Source organism: Sceloporus occidentalis, unplaced genomic scaffold (genome assembly GCF_023333645.1).
Source record: "Sceloporus occidentalis isolate IW3139 unplaced genomic scaffold, rSceOcc1.0.p SCAF_22, whole genome shotgun sequence".
Classification (NCBI taxonomy): domain Eukaryota; kingdom Metazoa; phylum Chordata; class Lepidosauria; order Squamata; family Phrynosomatidae; genus Sceloporus; species Sceloporus occidentalis.
Window position 1 is genome coordinate 12,136,427 of NW_028317002.1, and position 14,709 is coordinate 12,151,135.

Below are 14,709 nucleotides of genomic sequence, written 5' to 3' on the forward strand. Positions count from 1 at the left end.
GCTGCATGTAACTTCTTACCCCAATGGTATATGATGTACTTTATTTTCTGGAGATTACTATTATGACCTTACATTTCCTTTCATAGTTTGTTTCAAATAAAAGCAAATCATTTGTGCCCCCCCCCCCCCAAAAAAACCATTTGCTTTCAGAACCCTGGTGATGCTTACTTTCCAATCCTACTCATTTTCAGAAGTACATGGTCCATAGCAGTGTAAAACACTGCTGAAAATAGCATTCACAGTAACTTAAAATAAATCCAAAATAAAGAAGCAAAGGCTCAGCACTCAAATGATAAGGTGAGTTTATTTCACACAGGCAACGTTTCGACGCACAGGTCTTTCTCAAAACTTTGTATTCATAACAAGGTAATTGTAGCTATTCAACATCTTTCAGTTTCAGAGCAGCTGGAAAATAATTTGTTTTCATCCACATTACTTGCAATTCTTTGATTCACAATAAAATAACCACTTAGGAAAAACCCTGGTGCAATTGTTTCATAACAATGAATTAATAAGAAATACTACCTGTTTCAGGAAGTAATATTGTATTGTAATGCAATGGTTTAGCACAATCACCACTAAAAAGTCAAATAATTTTACTGTTCATCACCTGCTAAAGCCTTGCAACACATTCTAATAGTCTTACACAAAAAGGTGATACCATGAGTATTGTGGGGATATAGAGTTACTTCTAAAATATGGAGAATGTCTGATAATTTCATACAAACTATCCTGCAAATATGATTTGCATATTGCAAATTAAATATGCACAAAAGCAAAACCTGTATTCTAGTTGTGAATGAAGAAGGGTCCTTGGAACAAAATGGGTGAACTATAAATTCCCAGCTAAATGTTAATGGCTAGAGTCAGTGTCTTCTTGTGATTGGGTAGCATATTAAACAAGACATTGTGAGGTCTCTGTATCTATTGTGACAAGCCATGTATAAATAAGCCAAGCACTGCAGGGACCCTACTAATAGCAGCCGGCTGGTGAATGAGGGTCTCTTAGCAGAAGGACTCAACCCCCCTCAGAGAACATTTGCAATTTAAACTGCAGCTGACACTGCTTTCTCCTCTAATAAACCACAACCTGAAGAAACTACATTATAGAATGGATTCAGACTGCCAATCCAGCAGGTCCTCCTCACCTGAGTTTGAGAATGGAGAAAGTCCTAAATACTTGCCTGGACAAATGTTACAGACAATACGTTCAGGACAGAAGATGACTTCACAAGGGAAAGTGAGAGCTAATAGAAATAAAATTCCCCAGGAGAATCTACATGAGCTACGCCTGAAAGTAAACAGTCGTGAACGACAACGAATGCATGACCTGAATCAAGCCATGGATGGTCTGAGGGAAGTCATGCCATACTCTCATGGTCCCTCTGTTCGGAAGCTGTCCAAGATCGCAACCCTGATGTTGGCACGTAACTATATCCTAATGCTAACCAACTCCTTAGAAGAGATGAAGAAACTGGTGAGTGAAGTCTATGGAGGTCAGCGTGCATCTGGCTGTGCCAGCTCTTTGCCCCTCCATCACTTGGGACATCTACCTCCAGTTATGGGCACTATGCCTCCTTCGGACATTACCACTTACCTGGGTTTAGTAACTCCTAACCACAGACACAACCCTGCTGCTGTTAACCATTTATCAAGACTGCTCTGTCCAAGCGCTATGTGTCAGCCTCTTCCACATCCTCTGTCAAGGACTGTTGCCAACTATCCGGCACCATGCCCAGGAAAATGATATCCAAAGTTCTACAAAAACAAAAAAAAGACTGTCGTATTTCTGTAGACTATATTCTTGAACTCTGCCCTGTTTAAACTTGTTCTTTTGTAAAGACATGTTACACATCTGTGTCCAGCCTTTGATTTCCACAAATGACTAAAGACAATGTATTTAATAATGTCTAAAGAAACAGTGGTTGCGCCCCTCAATATGTACTTGTGGCTTGTACTTGGAAAAACACTTGCTGCTTTGTGTTGCTATTACAGAAACATTGAAATGGGAATGGGAGAATAAGGTAACTGAAATGTCATATTATGTATTACATATTTTATTATATAAAAAGTGTAATTTTATATAAATAAATGAAAAAATGCAAATTGAGTCCTTGTTTTACTAAATAGTATCTGTATCTATGTAGGTACACACATCATATAGTCTGTTTATTCACATACACATATATACAAGCACTTGTTCCAGTTTGTTACTTTTAAAATGGGGTATCCTGAACAGACAAGTTCAGGGCTCGAGTAAAGTTTCACTTTTTGACAGCAGTAAAATTATGTTTCGATGACATTACTTCAAAAAGAACACAGAGCAACTGTTACATTTTGGGCGCGAAAACGGAGACGGTACATCACGTCAAGAAAAATCTTGTTTATTGCTGCATAACACTATAATGTGTCAGTGCTGTTTCCTGCGTTCTTTGCGGCCACATAGATAACTCATACATTTGTAAAGAAGGACCGAGACTTGTGTTCGCCTACTGCACTGATTAAAAAATAAGGAGAATTTGAGTCTGCAAAATACGCTATTTTCCCCACAGTGCTCAAGCCCCACCTATGAACTTCCGGTCGGAGCCGGGAAGGCACCGGAAGCCCTGCGGGGTCAAAGGTCGGTAAATATTGGTGATGTCACGGAGCCAAGATGGCGGAAGGGTGAGCGAGAAGTCTGTTATTGGTGTTAGGTTAGACAGCTGCTGGGAAATAATTTAGTACACTTGTATTGCTCAGAGCACAGTCGGTACATGGCATAGGCATAGGCAGGGAAATCTGACGGGTCTTCATGCCCGCCCGAGCTTCTAGCCCTAAATTCACAGACCTCCGAATCACACCTTCTAGTGTTACCATCGAGCCCAGCATCTCTTCTATAAACTGTCAACTCACCAGAGACATTTGCTTTGAACGGTGTCCTCAAAGCACCCGTTAAACACGACCCGAATGTTCTCTCTCTGCACCCCCTGCAATGACATTATTCTAGACAGGATTTTACATCCTGGAGTACTCACCTTCATGTCTGAAACAATTAGGTGCTTGTAGTATTTAATTTCTTTTCGTATCCAGGATGGGGTGAATCCATGAATATATGATAGCTGTAATATTAAAATATTGATTCCCCAGCCCAATCTATGTCTACCAGAGCTCAAACTACCTTTTGTTACTGTACATTCTGGGGAAGAAGCCATACTTGTTACCCTTTTAACTAAACTTCATATATCTTTTCAATAAGATTGATTTATACATTTTACTTTTATTAACAGTTTGCTTTTATTCTATTTGTCTAAAATGCTTATATTACTCTTCCATAAACACTTTTCTGTACCCATAATGCATTTTCATTACTAATATTACTAATTAAAAAAGCCTTGGTATTTCTTGTCATCCTGTTTACTGTCAGATTAGAGGAAAACAATATTTGCTATTTTAAAAAATGCAATATCCATATACTGTTTTCTTTGGCAGAGAGGATGGGGGCTGGTGGAGAAGCTGGCTGCAGAAAAGTTACAGCAATGTACGGGATAAGGTACTTAAGAATCTTCCATTGGCTATTGTGTTACTTTGTGGACTACACTGTCACCCTACACTAAATATATATATATATATATATATATACATACATACATACACACGCACACAGCCTTTAATACTAGGAGTGTTCCTTGTGGTTTTATTCAAGATGCTTTATGTATGGTTCCTTGAATAACAGGGTTATTGTGTGTTCAGTCCGCAGAGGCACTGGAGTTCATGAAAAGGGACCTGACAGAATTCAGCCGGGTTATGCAACATGACACAGCCAGTACAATAGCAGCCACAGCTACCGTCGTCAAGGAGAAGTTGGCTGTAAGTTTTTGTGCATTTCTGACCATTGGAACCATTCAGTGAAACTATTTAGCCTTCCGGCTTTATAACACAGGGGCGAACTTGGCCATACACTAAAGGACTGCCTCAGGATAGGGTTCAAAAAACTTGCGGGTGGTTTTTCGGGTGTTGCGGGTCCCGGTAATCCCGCGCACTCCCGCAAGGCTGCCTTCGCGTTGCTCGCACACAGCGTCTCTTCTCCTGTTCCGCCCAGGAACCCAGCGGAGTCACGTAAATTTACGTCACGTCACATAACTCTGCTCGGCTTCGGCGGGCAAGAGACGAGACGCTGTGTGCGATGTAGGAATTGACACTCCCCTTTAAAATATACATCTTCTGTTTTTGTGTGAATTGATTTTTTTTGGAGTGATAGCAATTTAATAAAAACTACATAAAACTGCAGTGAAGTGGTGAACAGCAGCTAAATCATATTGCTTAACAATAAGGTGTTAGTGCTTAAGTGTAATTCTTCGCTTTTCTTTAATTGATCTCTCTTAGCCTCTCAAAGTCGGAGAGGTGTAACTGCAGCTGATCTGCTCATTCCCTCTTTAGTGAATACGCACTTTATGTTTCTTATTCACTAGGCAGATGAGTTCTTTTGAAAGTAGGGTGGATTGATAAGTGAAAAAGAAAGTGCAGTGAATCTCCCATATTGAAAAGAAAAAGGTTTTAAAAGATGTCTTATCACCATGGCAGCCAAATAAATGCTGTAGTCAGAAGGAATGTCACATTGGTTACTATGGCGAGAAAACCTATATCCTCCAGCAGTGATTAAAGTATAGGTTGTCCTTTTTATTTAATAGTAATGCATTTAAGACTCGGTTAAGTAGGCTTCTCTTTATTAACAGGTTGAAGGATCATCTGGGACCACAGAAAAAGTTAAGAAAGGTCTGTCAGACTTTTTGGGCATTATCTCTGACACTTTTGCCCCATCACCTGACAAAACCATTGACTGTGATGTCATTACACTGATGGCCACACCCTCTGGTACTACAGAACTTTATGACAGTACGAAGGTATTTACATCATATAATACATACCTGTACCATAGTTGTTGAGTATATTATATTTTAATGCCTGTTTTTCCTATTTTTTTTCTATTTTAGGCCCGCTTGTACAGTTTGCAGTCAGATCCAGCCACTTACTGCAATGAGCCTGACGGTAATAAATTATAATGGCATTTTACTTAGGCTTTGTCGGGAGAACACTTTTATATATCTAACACAATTTATAATCCATAGGATACACATTAGGTGTATTTTAATGCGCTGTATAATGATAAATAAGGATTTTTTTGATTGTGAAGGTAAATACAAGATTATAGTAATAATAGTCTATTTACAAATGTATAACTACATGAAATATTAGTGCTGCACACCAAGGTTGTCTGAAGGGGTGTTTTGGTGCCTTTTTTCTGCAGTTATCACTTCTGTCAGCTGTTATCTTAGTGTGAACCGTTATCAGTAATATCAGTAAATTACCATACTATACTTCTTCTAAAGCAAATATAACATTTTATTTGCTCTAATGTGGCTTCTGCTTCCCACATTTCACCCCCCACATCAAGTGAACTAGAATTGGGAGAAGGTGTTAAAATAATCTTTCTTTCAAGGTATACATATTGAGATCCCTTAGTTTTAAAACCATTTACTATTTTGGAAGCCCTCCTTGGACCTCTCTCCAATATGTCAATATCTTTCTGGAATGGGGTCTCCGAAACTGTACATGAGGTCTGACCAGAAATCTATAAAGTAGCAGAGCCAGCTTTCTCTCTCTGCTACTCATGCCTATAGCTATATAACCCTGCATACAACCTGTTTGCTTTTTCTGGTGTTGTATGGCATTGCTTGCTTACATTTAAGTCCTCAGAAATAATTACTCCCAAGTAATACAGTGCCCTCAGTACTGTATTCTGCCTTGGGAATTTTGGGAATTACATTTATAGGCATTATACAGCAGCTGCCACACTCTTGACCATTCATCTAATTTACTTAACTCCAGACCTTACCCGGGGATTGCTACAAGATGCCTCTGTGTCATCAGCCTTAAGGCCAGATAATTATTGGCCTTAAGGCACTTACCTGATCTAAGCCAAAAGGTCAAGAATTGATCAAGCAAGAATCCAACAGCCCTGGCAAAAAAGAGTGAGGAGACATGTAATAGAAACAATTAAATATTTAAAGTTATTTAATACAGGAGCGAGGTGGTAAAAGCTAATACATTGAGGGAATGTAAACATGTATAAGATAAGCATAAAGATACACTATATGAACGTTGGAATACACTATATGAAGTACTGGGACACCTGACCATTACACCAACATGGACTTTTACACAGTTATATGAAGTTGGTCCCCTATTTGCAGCTAAAACAGTTTCTACTCTTCTTGGAAGGCTTTCCACAAGATTGCGGAGTGTTTCTGTGGGAATATTTGCGCATGCATCTATGTCTATGTATTTAGAATACAATGTCATCAAAGTCTCTGTTGGTGTAATGGTCAGTCGTCCCAATACGTTTGCCCATATAGTGCATCCTGAATCTAAGACAAGACAAAAGACTGACTGAGGTCTGAGTGTCTACATCATGAAAGTTGGCAGGCTAGATGGGCCAAGTGGTTCTTATTTGCTCCAAATTCTGTGTTCCTGTGTTTCCATCACTGTGGTGCTTGAGTGACGGACACATGCGGACACTCACCTTGATGGTGCCAAGCAGTGCACCCAGACTCTTTTTGTTTCTTACTCAGTGGCCCAGTCTATGGCTGGCAGGTGGATACATTTTTATAATACCAGCTGTGGGATGGAGCCGTCATGGCACTGTTTTTCTTTTTGGATACTTTGTGCACGTATTTCACTACTTGATTGAGTATATTCTTATATTGCGTGCACTAGAAATGTCGCCCCCCCCCCCTTTTGGGGGGAGGGGGTTGTTAGTCTTTTGGCTCCCATTTTCCCTTGATTACTTCAGCGGTTCCTGTCTTAGGAGCGGTATCAAGAACATCATTAAATTACATCTGTATAGTGTTGGATCACTACATCTTTACCCCCAGCTGGTGGAGGTTGGAGGTTTTAATTCTGATCATAAACTGTATTAAGGGTTAGCACCATGATCAGTATTGATCTGTCTTTAATTGATTTTAAAATGTTCTCAGTATCTTTACATTTGTGGTTTCGGTCCAGCGTCGCCTTTTGCGTATGTTAGGTTTTCATGTCCCTTCCCATTGAACCATGTTGATCTTTGTAAAACATCCTTATGTTTTGCCTTGGAGAGCATTGAGTCTTGTATAAAGTTCTGCAACTGGGTGGGCACGTAACATAGGACTACAGTACAATTTGAAATGTAATGGAATTTATTTCTGATTGTAGGCCCACCAGCACAGTTTGAAGCTTGGCTTGCAAACTGGGATGCAGAGGAAAGGAAATCAAAAATCTCAGAGCTTCTTGTTAGCAGCCCATCCATCCGTGCACTCTACACCAAGATGGTAAGAATCACCAGTGGATGCCACATCACCCAGATATCTATCTATGTATCTATCTAAAAGTAAGGGAAACCTTTGGAATTACCAGCATTTTTGTATAAACTTGTCTTAAAATGACAATAATGAACAAACACAATCTGTTTTAGTTAATAACACATACATTATTTATTGTTTTTGTTCATATTGAATACATAACTTAACCCCTTCAGGACTGGGTTTTTAATTATTATTATTTCTTTTTTTTTTTTTTTTTTACCATGTTTTCACTAAAGGACCAGAGCGTTTTTGTGCTTTTGCCATGACTTTATTCAACTCTGATTGCCCACTAACTCATTTAGTGCACCCCCACACATTTTTATATTGTTTTTTCCCCAGTCAGCACAAGTAGGGCTTTCTTTTGAAATAATAATTATATATATAGGAACCATCATATAGTATGAAAAAATATCTAAAAATGTGGGGAAAATTTGGAAAAAAGACAATATTTTCACAGCTTTACCTATGAAAACTATATATAACCAGTGCAAATGAGAAAAAAACTCCAAAAGTGTATTTACGTATTTCTCCTGTTTTTGAAAACACCTCAAATGCCTGGCATTTTCATTTATTTTGTTGTTGTGGAATGTTGTGTCAGGTCCCCACCCAATCAATAAACAACCCCCTTTCCTGAAGCTACCCGTGGCAGCTGAAAACACGATCGCTGGTTTGCGGGAGATCACATTTTGAGCCTACAGAATGGCTCTGTGGGAGTGATCTCGGGCTCTGGGGCGGGCTCGAGGTGGCTGTGGTGGTCTGCCTGGGCAGACAGCAGCAGCACCACCCCCGCAATCAACACAAAGGGGTTAAACATTCACAGTGTGGGTTGGAAAAAGTATGTGATTTCTGTTCTTACCACCAAAATTCCTTTTCCAGGTGCCGGCAGCTGTATCTCACTCTGAATTCTGGCAGAGATACTTCTATAAAGTGCATCAACTGGAACAGGTCTGTAGGCCATGCTTTATTAGTGAGTAAATTGATCCTGGCCACCAAAACAAGATAATAGCTTGATAAAAGCATCCCATGTGTCAATGTTGGACTGTGCATGACCAGCATTTGAGCATGTGTTTCATATGACTAATAGAGACATATAAAGTACTTAATAAGTCCTTACTTGTATCTGACACTTCATTTTGATGTCCTAGGAAGAGGCACGGAGAGAGGCCCTGAAGCAAAGAGCAGAACAGAGCGTACATTCCGAGGAGCCGAGGTGGGAGGAAGAGGAGGGTGAGCTCATGGACCAGTTAGACAGTGATACAGATGATAAATATATATGAATACATTTTATGCTAATTTATCTTACAATAAGGTCCTACCTGCTCTAAGGAAATGTTTATTTGCTTTCTTGGTGATTGCATGATGTTAACATTCTCATAATTGGTTGGGAATGCTTGTTTGTTACTTTTCTTTATAGATGTACGGCACAGAATGCATGGAGGAGACCATCCTTCGAGTAGGAATATCTGTACTACATATATAAATATTTTGTTTCATAAATACACTCCCTTTAGAACAGAGAAGCAAAAATGAAAACCTGTTCTGAAATTATACATTGCATTACAGAACTTGCTTAGGGTAAAGCACATGTTGCATTCAAATGGAACTGTGATTTTACAGTTTGTTCTTAATTACAATATTGCAAACTGAATTGAGAAGTATAGTAAATGGGAAAGGCCAGGATGGAAACTTGAATGGTCATATTTATTACCTTGCTTGGTTGGCGTAAGATGTTTATTCACCAGGTGATGTGTCCCCACTCTCGGCAACCAGACAAGGTAATAAATAGGACCATTCAAGTTGCATAGTTTCTTGATCATTATTGTTGGCAGTGTAACGGATCAGATCCTTTGCCTTGTTAAGCTTACTGTCAGTGGTAGGCATACTGCATTGATATATGCACCAGCCACAGAAGGTACAACCACATGATTTGCAGCTTTATTTATGTAAGGCTTTATTATTGGAATGGAAACCATCCCTGCTCTTGTTATATCCAGAATCCGGTCTGGGATCAATAAGCCGAGCTGGACTCACCCACTGAATATACAAAGTCCCAACAGTGGTGAAGGACTTTTAGTGTGCGTGGTTTGTGCTCTCCTCTTCGTCTTGAGGCAGGCAGAACGTGGCATTAGGCTTCAGTCCATGCTAGGAAACCTTTTAGTAATTTTTTTACATTTTTTTTAATTTATTTTGTTTAAATAACCTCCTATGTGAAAACTCCTCCCATACACCAATGGATTGAGAAACTAATCTTTCATGCTTTACTCTACAGATTACGTCACAGGGCCTTCCCCAGACCATAGATACAGCGCAAAGGAGAAGGTCAGTTTAGCAGCTCCTGCAATTCCTGCACTGAATGTTGAAGTCAATTCAGAGGAGCCAGAAAAGCAGAGCTGTGTAACTGTCTCGGCCACCAGCCCTTCAGAGAGTAGTGAGAGCATCTCACCAGTGACTCAGATTGCCAACCCGGCCTACCATGATCCTTCAGTCACACCTGAGTCCAAGGATGTTCCGTTGTTAGAAACTGAGGAAGTGCAGGAAGCTGGTGCCACACACACCTCTACAGAGCAGCCTGCAGCCAAAGCAAATGCTCAACAGGGTACTCGGAAAGATGAGCCACCTTCTGACCTCCGCGTGTTTGAACTGAACAGTGACAGTGGGAAATCGACTCCATCTAACAATGGCCAGAAAGGTAAGCACCATTATGACAGGTTTCATCTATATAGGGAATTAATTTAACATAGGACTCTCTTCACAAGTACCACGCTGCCTGCAGGCTATCACTCTGGTTATTCTTGCCTGTGTTTCTTATGCTGTTTTATTTTCCTTTCCACCATCAGGATCCAGTACAGATGTCAGTGAAGACTGGGAGAAGGACTTTGACATGACAGAGGAAGAAGTTCAGCTGGCATTGTCCCGAGTGGAGGTGTCTGAAGAGGTAAATGCAGTTGCAACAGTGTATACAGAGAAATATTTTGTGATATGAATAAAATATACACATAATGGGAGCTCTACGCCTTCCTCTTATATTTAATACCAGTTTCTTTGCCTAGTGTAAGTATTCTTTTAAATAATATCTTGTTTGCAGTTGTAACCACTTGTTTTTAAAAAGAAAAGCTTATTTTGTAATGATTATTCTGGAAGCAAATTTAGAGCACGCTTGGTTGTATAACAGTCAGTGACTTCTTGGTACTGACACATCCTTCTTACTGCCTATGTTTTAATTGCAGCTGGAAGATGAGGACTGGGAAAACTGGGAATGATCTAGAGAAGGAAGACGCCTGCTCCATACCAAACAACACTATTTCAGAAACGGAAGCCCTGCAAAATTCTGCTTTTCAATCTCTTACATTCATTATGGCAAGTCCCCCTGGTTCATATACCGAGGGACATGGCAGCAGGATTTAGGGGTAGATCTCAGACTCCACTGGCACTGCAGGGGTTAACATGGTGTAATTAAAACACATCCAGCTTTTTAACCCATTCACTGCCAGGACACTATAGTATGTTGATATGCTTATTGGGGCTTTGGAAAAAAAAAACTAGCTTTTGATAGTGTCAAAGGACAGTTACCAAATTGTTTTATTTTAGGTTTGAGCGTGGTTAATTCCCATATACCTTGTACTTCAGTTTAAAAGCCGCAGCAGGCCACTGACTTGCAAGAATCCTTAGTTCTATATTGCCTCCCTTGTGTTGTCAAGAGTGGGGTATATGTGCAGTTAACACCATCTTTTCACAGAATTAATGTCACCATAACTAGAGCCAATTTGGTGAAGACCACCTAACTGCTTTAGCCAGTGTTTGAACCAAGCTTGTGAAACCTGAAAGGCCACTTAATATCTAACAAAGGAAGACATTAAGTGGTTCTCAGTGACTGAACACAGAATACTCCTCAAAGGCTTAAGGGGGTCTTCTGAAATTGTGGCTCTTAATCTAATTTTAAATTGAGACAGGTTTTAGCTCAAGATGATTGGAATTGTGGCCCACAGCTGACTATAAGCAATGCAGACAATTTGATGATGTATGATGTCAGAGCATTAGAATGATGGGGGTATGATCATTTTAGGGCTGTGTGCAGACACAGAAGAATTAAAATATGCAGCATGCTTACTTGCTAGAGGAGAGCAGAATGGAATTACCTTCACTTTGGGCAAATTTGAAATGCTTGCAGCACTTTCCTTAACGTTTTTAGTTTAGCAATTTGTTGCGGGCCTCTGCTCTTTTTTTTCCTCATTCTCCCAAAATGGATTCCTTAACTTTCTAGCCTGTCGGTTTTTGTGCAATATATATTATCTATTTTAAGTTATGTGGTGCTGGGAAGAAGGACAGGCTGCTTTTTTGAGAGAAAGATAAATGAAAAATGGAAATTCTAACAACCATCCATTCTTTTGTAATGATCATTTTCTATGGGCCCTTTTGCAGAATGTGCACTTAACTGATATTAAAGGTTGGGTGTGGTGCGTTGGGTGCCCTGTTATGGGTCAGTATCTTAATTCCCATTACATTTAATGCTTACATGTATACTGTTTCTTTCCTTTATTGCAAATAAATAAGATTCCACACATCTGTTTTCTGTACACTGCTTTTACAAGAGACGTGGGACAATAAAGGTATTGATTGGGTAAATGTTTTGGGGATTTTGGTTTTCTTGGGGCCAGTGGTCCAAGAAAACAGTGTTTCTTGGACCAATCCCCAAGTACTGCTGCGTGTCCATGATTTAGAATTGACATGGCTGTATCTAAATGAGAATAGCAATGACACGAGGACCATCGGGGCCATAAAGGTCTCCAATGGTCTTGTCATGCCTCATTTTCACAAAAGCTTTGCATTCTTTTGGCAAAGTTAGCAGTATAAGTTTACAAGGAGCAGAGAAGAGATTGAGCCAATGACAAACCCAACCTATGCTCCATTTTAGGTTATAAAGCCTCATTTATCTACCTATATTCTATTCCACCATTGACTTTTATAAGGGTTTTGCTTAGGTTGAGCTTAAGATCATTACAAATTGTAACAATGTTTTCTTAATGCAAACTATTCTCAAGGATGCTGTTTATTATGGCACTACAACACAATATGCACAGGGGTGAAAGCCTGAACATGATGAACAGGGACCCATATCATGAGTGTTTAGTGAACCATGGGTGCCTACTAACTTCATCAATTGATGGTCGTAACCAAGCATCTGGTTCCAGGAGTCTCTTCACCAAATTCCGGCACTCTTCAGACACGCAAAGGTGACTGGGAAGTGTTATGCCCTTCTGCTGGTGCCAAAGCATTTTAGTGACGTCATTGTCTTCAAATGGCAAGCTGGCACAGAACATAACATAGAGCACCACCCCCATGCTCCAAATGTCACCTTTGCAGCTGTCATGGGGAACACCCTGGAGTATCTCAGGAGCTGCATAAGCTGTACTACCACAGAATGTGTGAGACAGCTCAATGTAAGACGTGGGAAGAAGCTTGGCGAACCCAAAGTCTGTGAGTTTGAGGATGCCATGATGAAGCAAAGCATTCTCACATTTGAGATCCCTGTGGGCTACACCATGGCTGTGCAGGTAGCGGATAGCTTCCACCAGCTGCCGGAAGAGTACCCGAGCACAGTCCTCAGACAATGGGCCTCCTTCAAGGATGCAGTCAAAGACATCTCCATCTTCTGCCAGCTCCATCACCATGTAAAGTTTGGAACTGTTTTCTGACTCCAGAATCTCATACACTTCAATGATGTTCTTGTGGTGCAACAGACCCACAATCTTCAGCTCGCGAGGTAGAAAATGCTGGATAAATTCTGAAAAGAAAGATTAATTGTCATTTACTGTCATTTTTTTAAAATACTATTTATTAGATTTCATACAAAAATACAAAATAACAGATATACATATATACAAAAATAGACATATAAAATTCCACATACACGGGTATTTTAGGGGAAATAAACCCCAAATGTACAATACATTGTATAAAGGTCTTGATCTTAAAAGCAGTAAGACATTATTCGACCTAAAATCTTCATACCAATGTAGTAGCACGACAACTACAATTACAACGATGGAAAAGAATAAATAATGTCTTACCCGACGGTCATAAAACTTTCTTACTTTTAGTACTGTCATTCTAAAGGTGCTGCCCAAAGCCTCTAGTTTGTAACGCAAATTAACCTTAACCAATCTGTCATATTATTTTCTTTTAAGGTTATGTCACATAAAAACAACACAGAAGCACTGTTTTGTCCAGTATTGCAGCAACCTATCAGTGCCGGATTTTGTCACATCATATTTGTTCCCAATAAAATTTTGTTTGATTTGAGTTATTTCTTGAACAGGTTTGGGCATTCAGCACTATTAGTAATGAATTTCTAACGCTGAATTTAGTTATGAAAGTTACATTTGCTAAGACGTATTTAATATGAAAATGATCACATATTAAAACATGCTTTAACATATTAAATATTTTTTTGTTGCAAAAATAGAACTTAATAAGGCAGTATCAAATACATTTTACAAACTTACTTCAATTCTGGCAAATATGTTTTAGACCAAAATAGATCTTAAAGTTCATCCAACTCCTATGGAAATCATGTCTCATACAATATCGCTTCTTATTGCTCGGTTACGTTGCGTGTATTTATATTTCAATCTTTATAACTTGCTCCAGTTAAAGATCTGCATGGAGAGGAGGCAACAGTTCTCTCCATGCATGATATCAGGCGTAATAGACTAACTAAAACATATGATTTCTTAATTAACAGTCAATTTATGGTCAAGGTTTGTTACAAACCAATAATTTAAAATTATATTTTGCAATCGGCCTTCTCAACAGTGATATTTAGCATGCTTGGGGTGTATTAAAAAAGAAGATGTGGCTCTTTTATTTTGTACCTACCTTCTGGACCTACTGCCTTGTCAATGATTTTAATGGCCACCTTTCTGCCTAGTTTGTTGCTGTATGCCTCTTTCACTTTGGAGTATGTCCCTTGTCCGATTGTCTTCCCAAGTTTGTAGCCATTAAAAAGTAAAAATTCTTTCTCATCCTCCATCGTGTGTAAAGTTCTCCTTTGTCACCACGTCACTTTCAGGTTCCCCTTGGTGTCACATCCTTATCTGGCATCAAGGAGCTCAAGCTATTAAACCTGACTGTCTCTGAGTGGCGTGTGAGGAGCTTAAGGTTGGACAAGGGACTAACACAGATAGCCCTTTGTGATGTAATATGAGGCAATGCTATGAGGGTGAGGTCACTAAACTGTGCATCCTAACACCAGAATAACAAAAGCATTCTGAAAAGGGGTCTAGGAAGTTTTGAATACTTACATGTGCACATTTTTAAATATGTTGGCCCAATA

General features: G+C 39.4%; 3 protein-coding genes across 3 annotated transcripts; 2 read left to right on the top strand and 1 right to left on the bottom strand.

The window, feature by feature from the left end:
* Positions 1-1,111: 1,111 nt before the first annotated feature.
* LOC149301059 (oligodendrocyte transcription factor 3-like) lies at positions 1,112-1,747 on the top strand. Its single transcript, XM_089484598.1, has one exon. The coding sequence runs from the start codon at positions 1,112-1,114 to the stop codon at positions 1,745-1,747; it is 636 nt and encodes a 211-aa protein (XP_089340724.1).
* A 906-nt stretch (positions 1,748-2,653) lies between these two features.
* On the top strand, positions 2,654-10,636 carry LOC149301060 (BSD domain-containing protein 1-like). Its single transcript, XM_089484633.1, has 11 exons — positions 2,654-2,664; positions 3,469-3,529; positions 3,730-3,846; positions 4,713-4,880; positions 4,971-5,025; positions 7,228-7,343; positions 8,253-8,321; positions 8,522-8,603; positions 9,646-10,065; positions 10,214-10,311; positions 10,604-10,636. Exons 1-11 carry the CDS (start codon positions 2,654-2,656, stop codon positions 10,634-10,636), a joined length of 1,230 nt encoding a protein of 409 aa, XP_089340759.1.
* A 1,854-nt stretch (positions 10,637-12,490) lies between these two features.
* Positions 12,491-14,406, bottom strand: LOC149301061 (testis-specific serine/threonine-protein kinase 3-like). Its single transcript, XM_089484599.1, has 2 exons — positions 14,253-14,406; positions 12,491-13,158 (listed from the first exon to the last, which is right to left on the bottom strand). Exons 1-2 carry the CDS (start codon positions 14,404-14,406, stop codon positions 12,491-12,493), a joined length of 822 nt encoding a protein of 273 aa, XP_089340725.1.
* Positions 14,407-14,709: the final 303 nt, after the last annotated feature.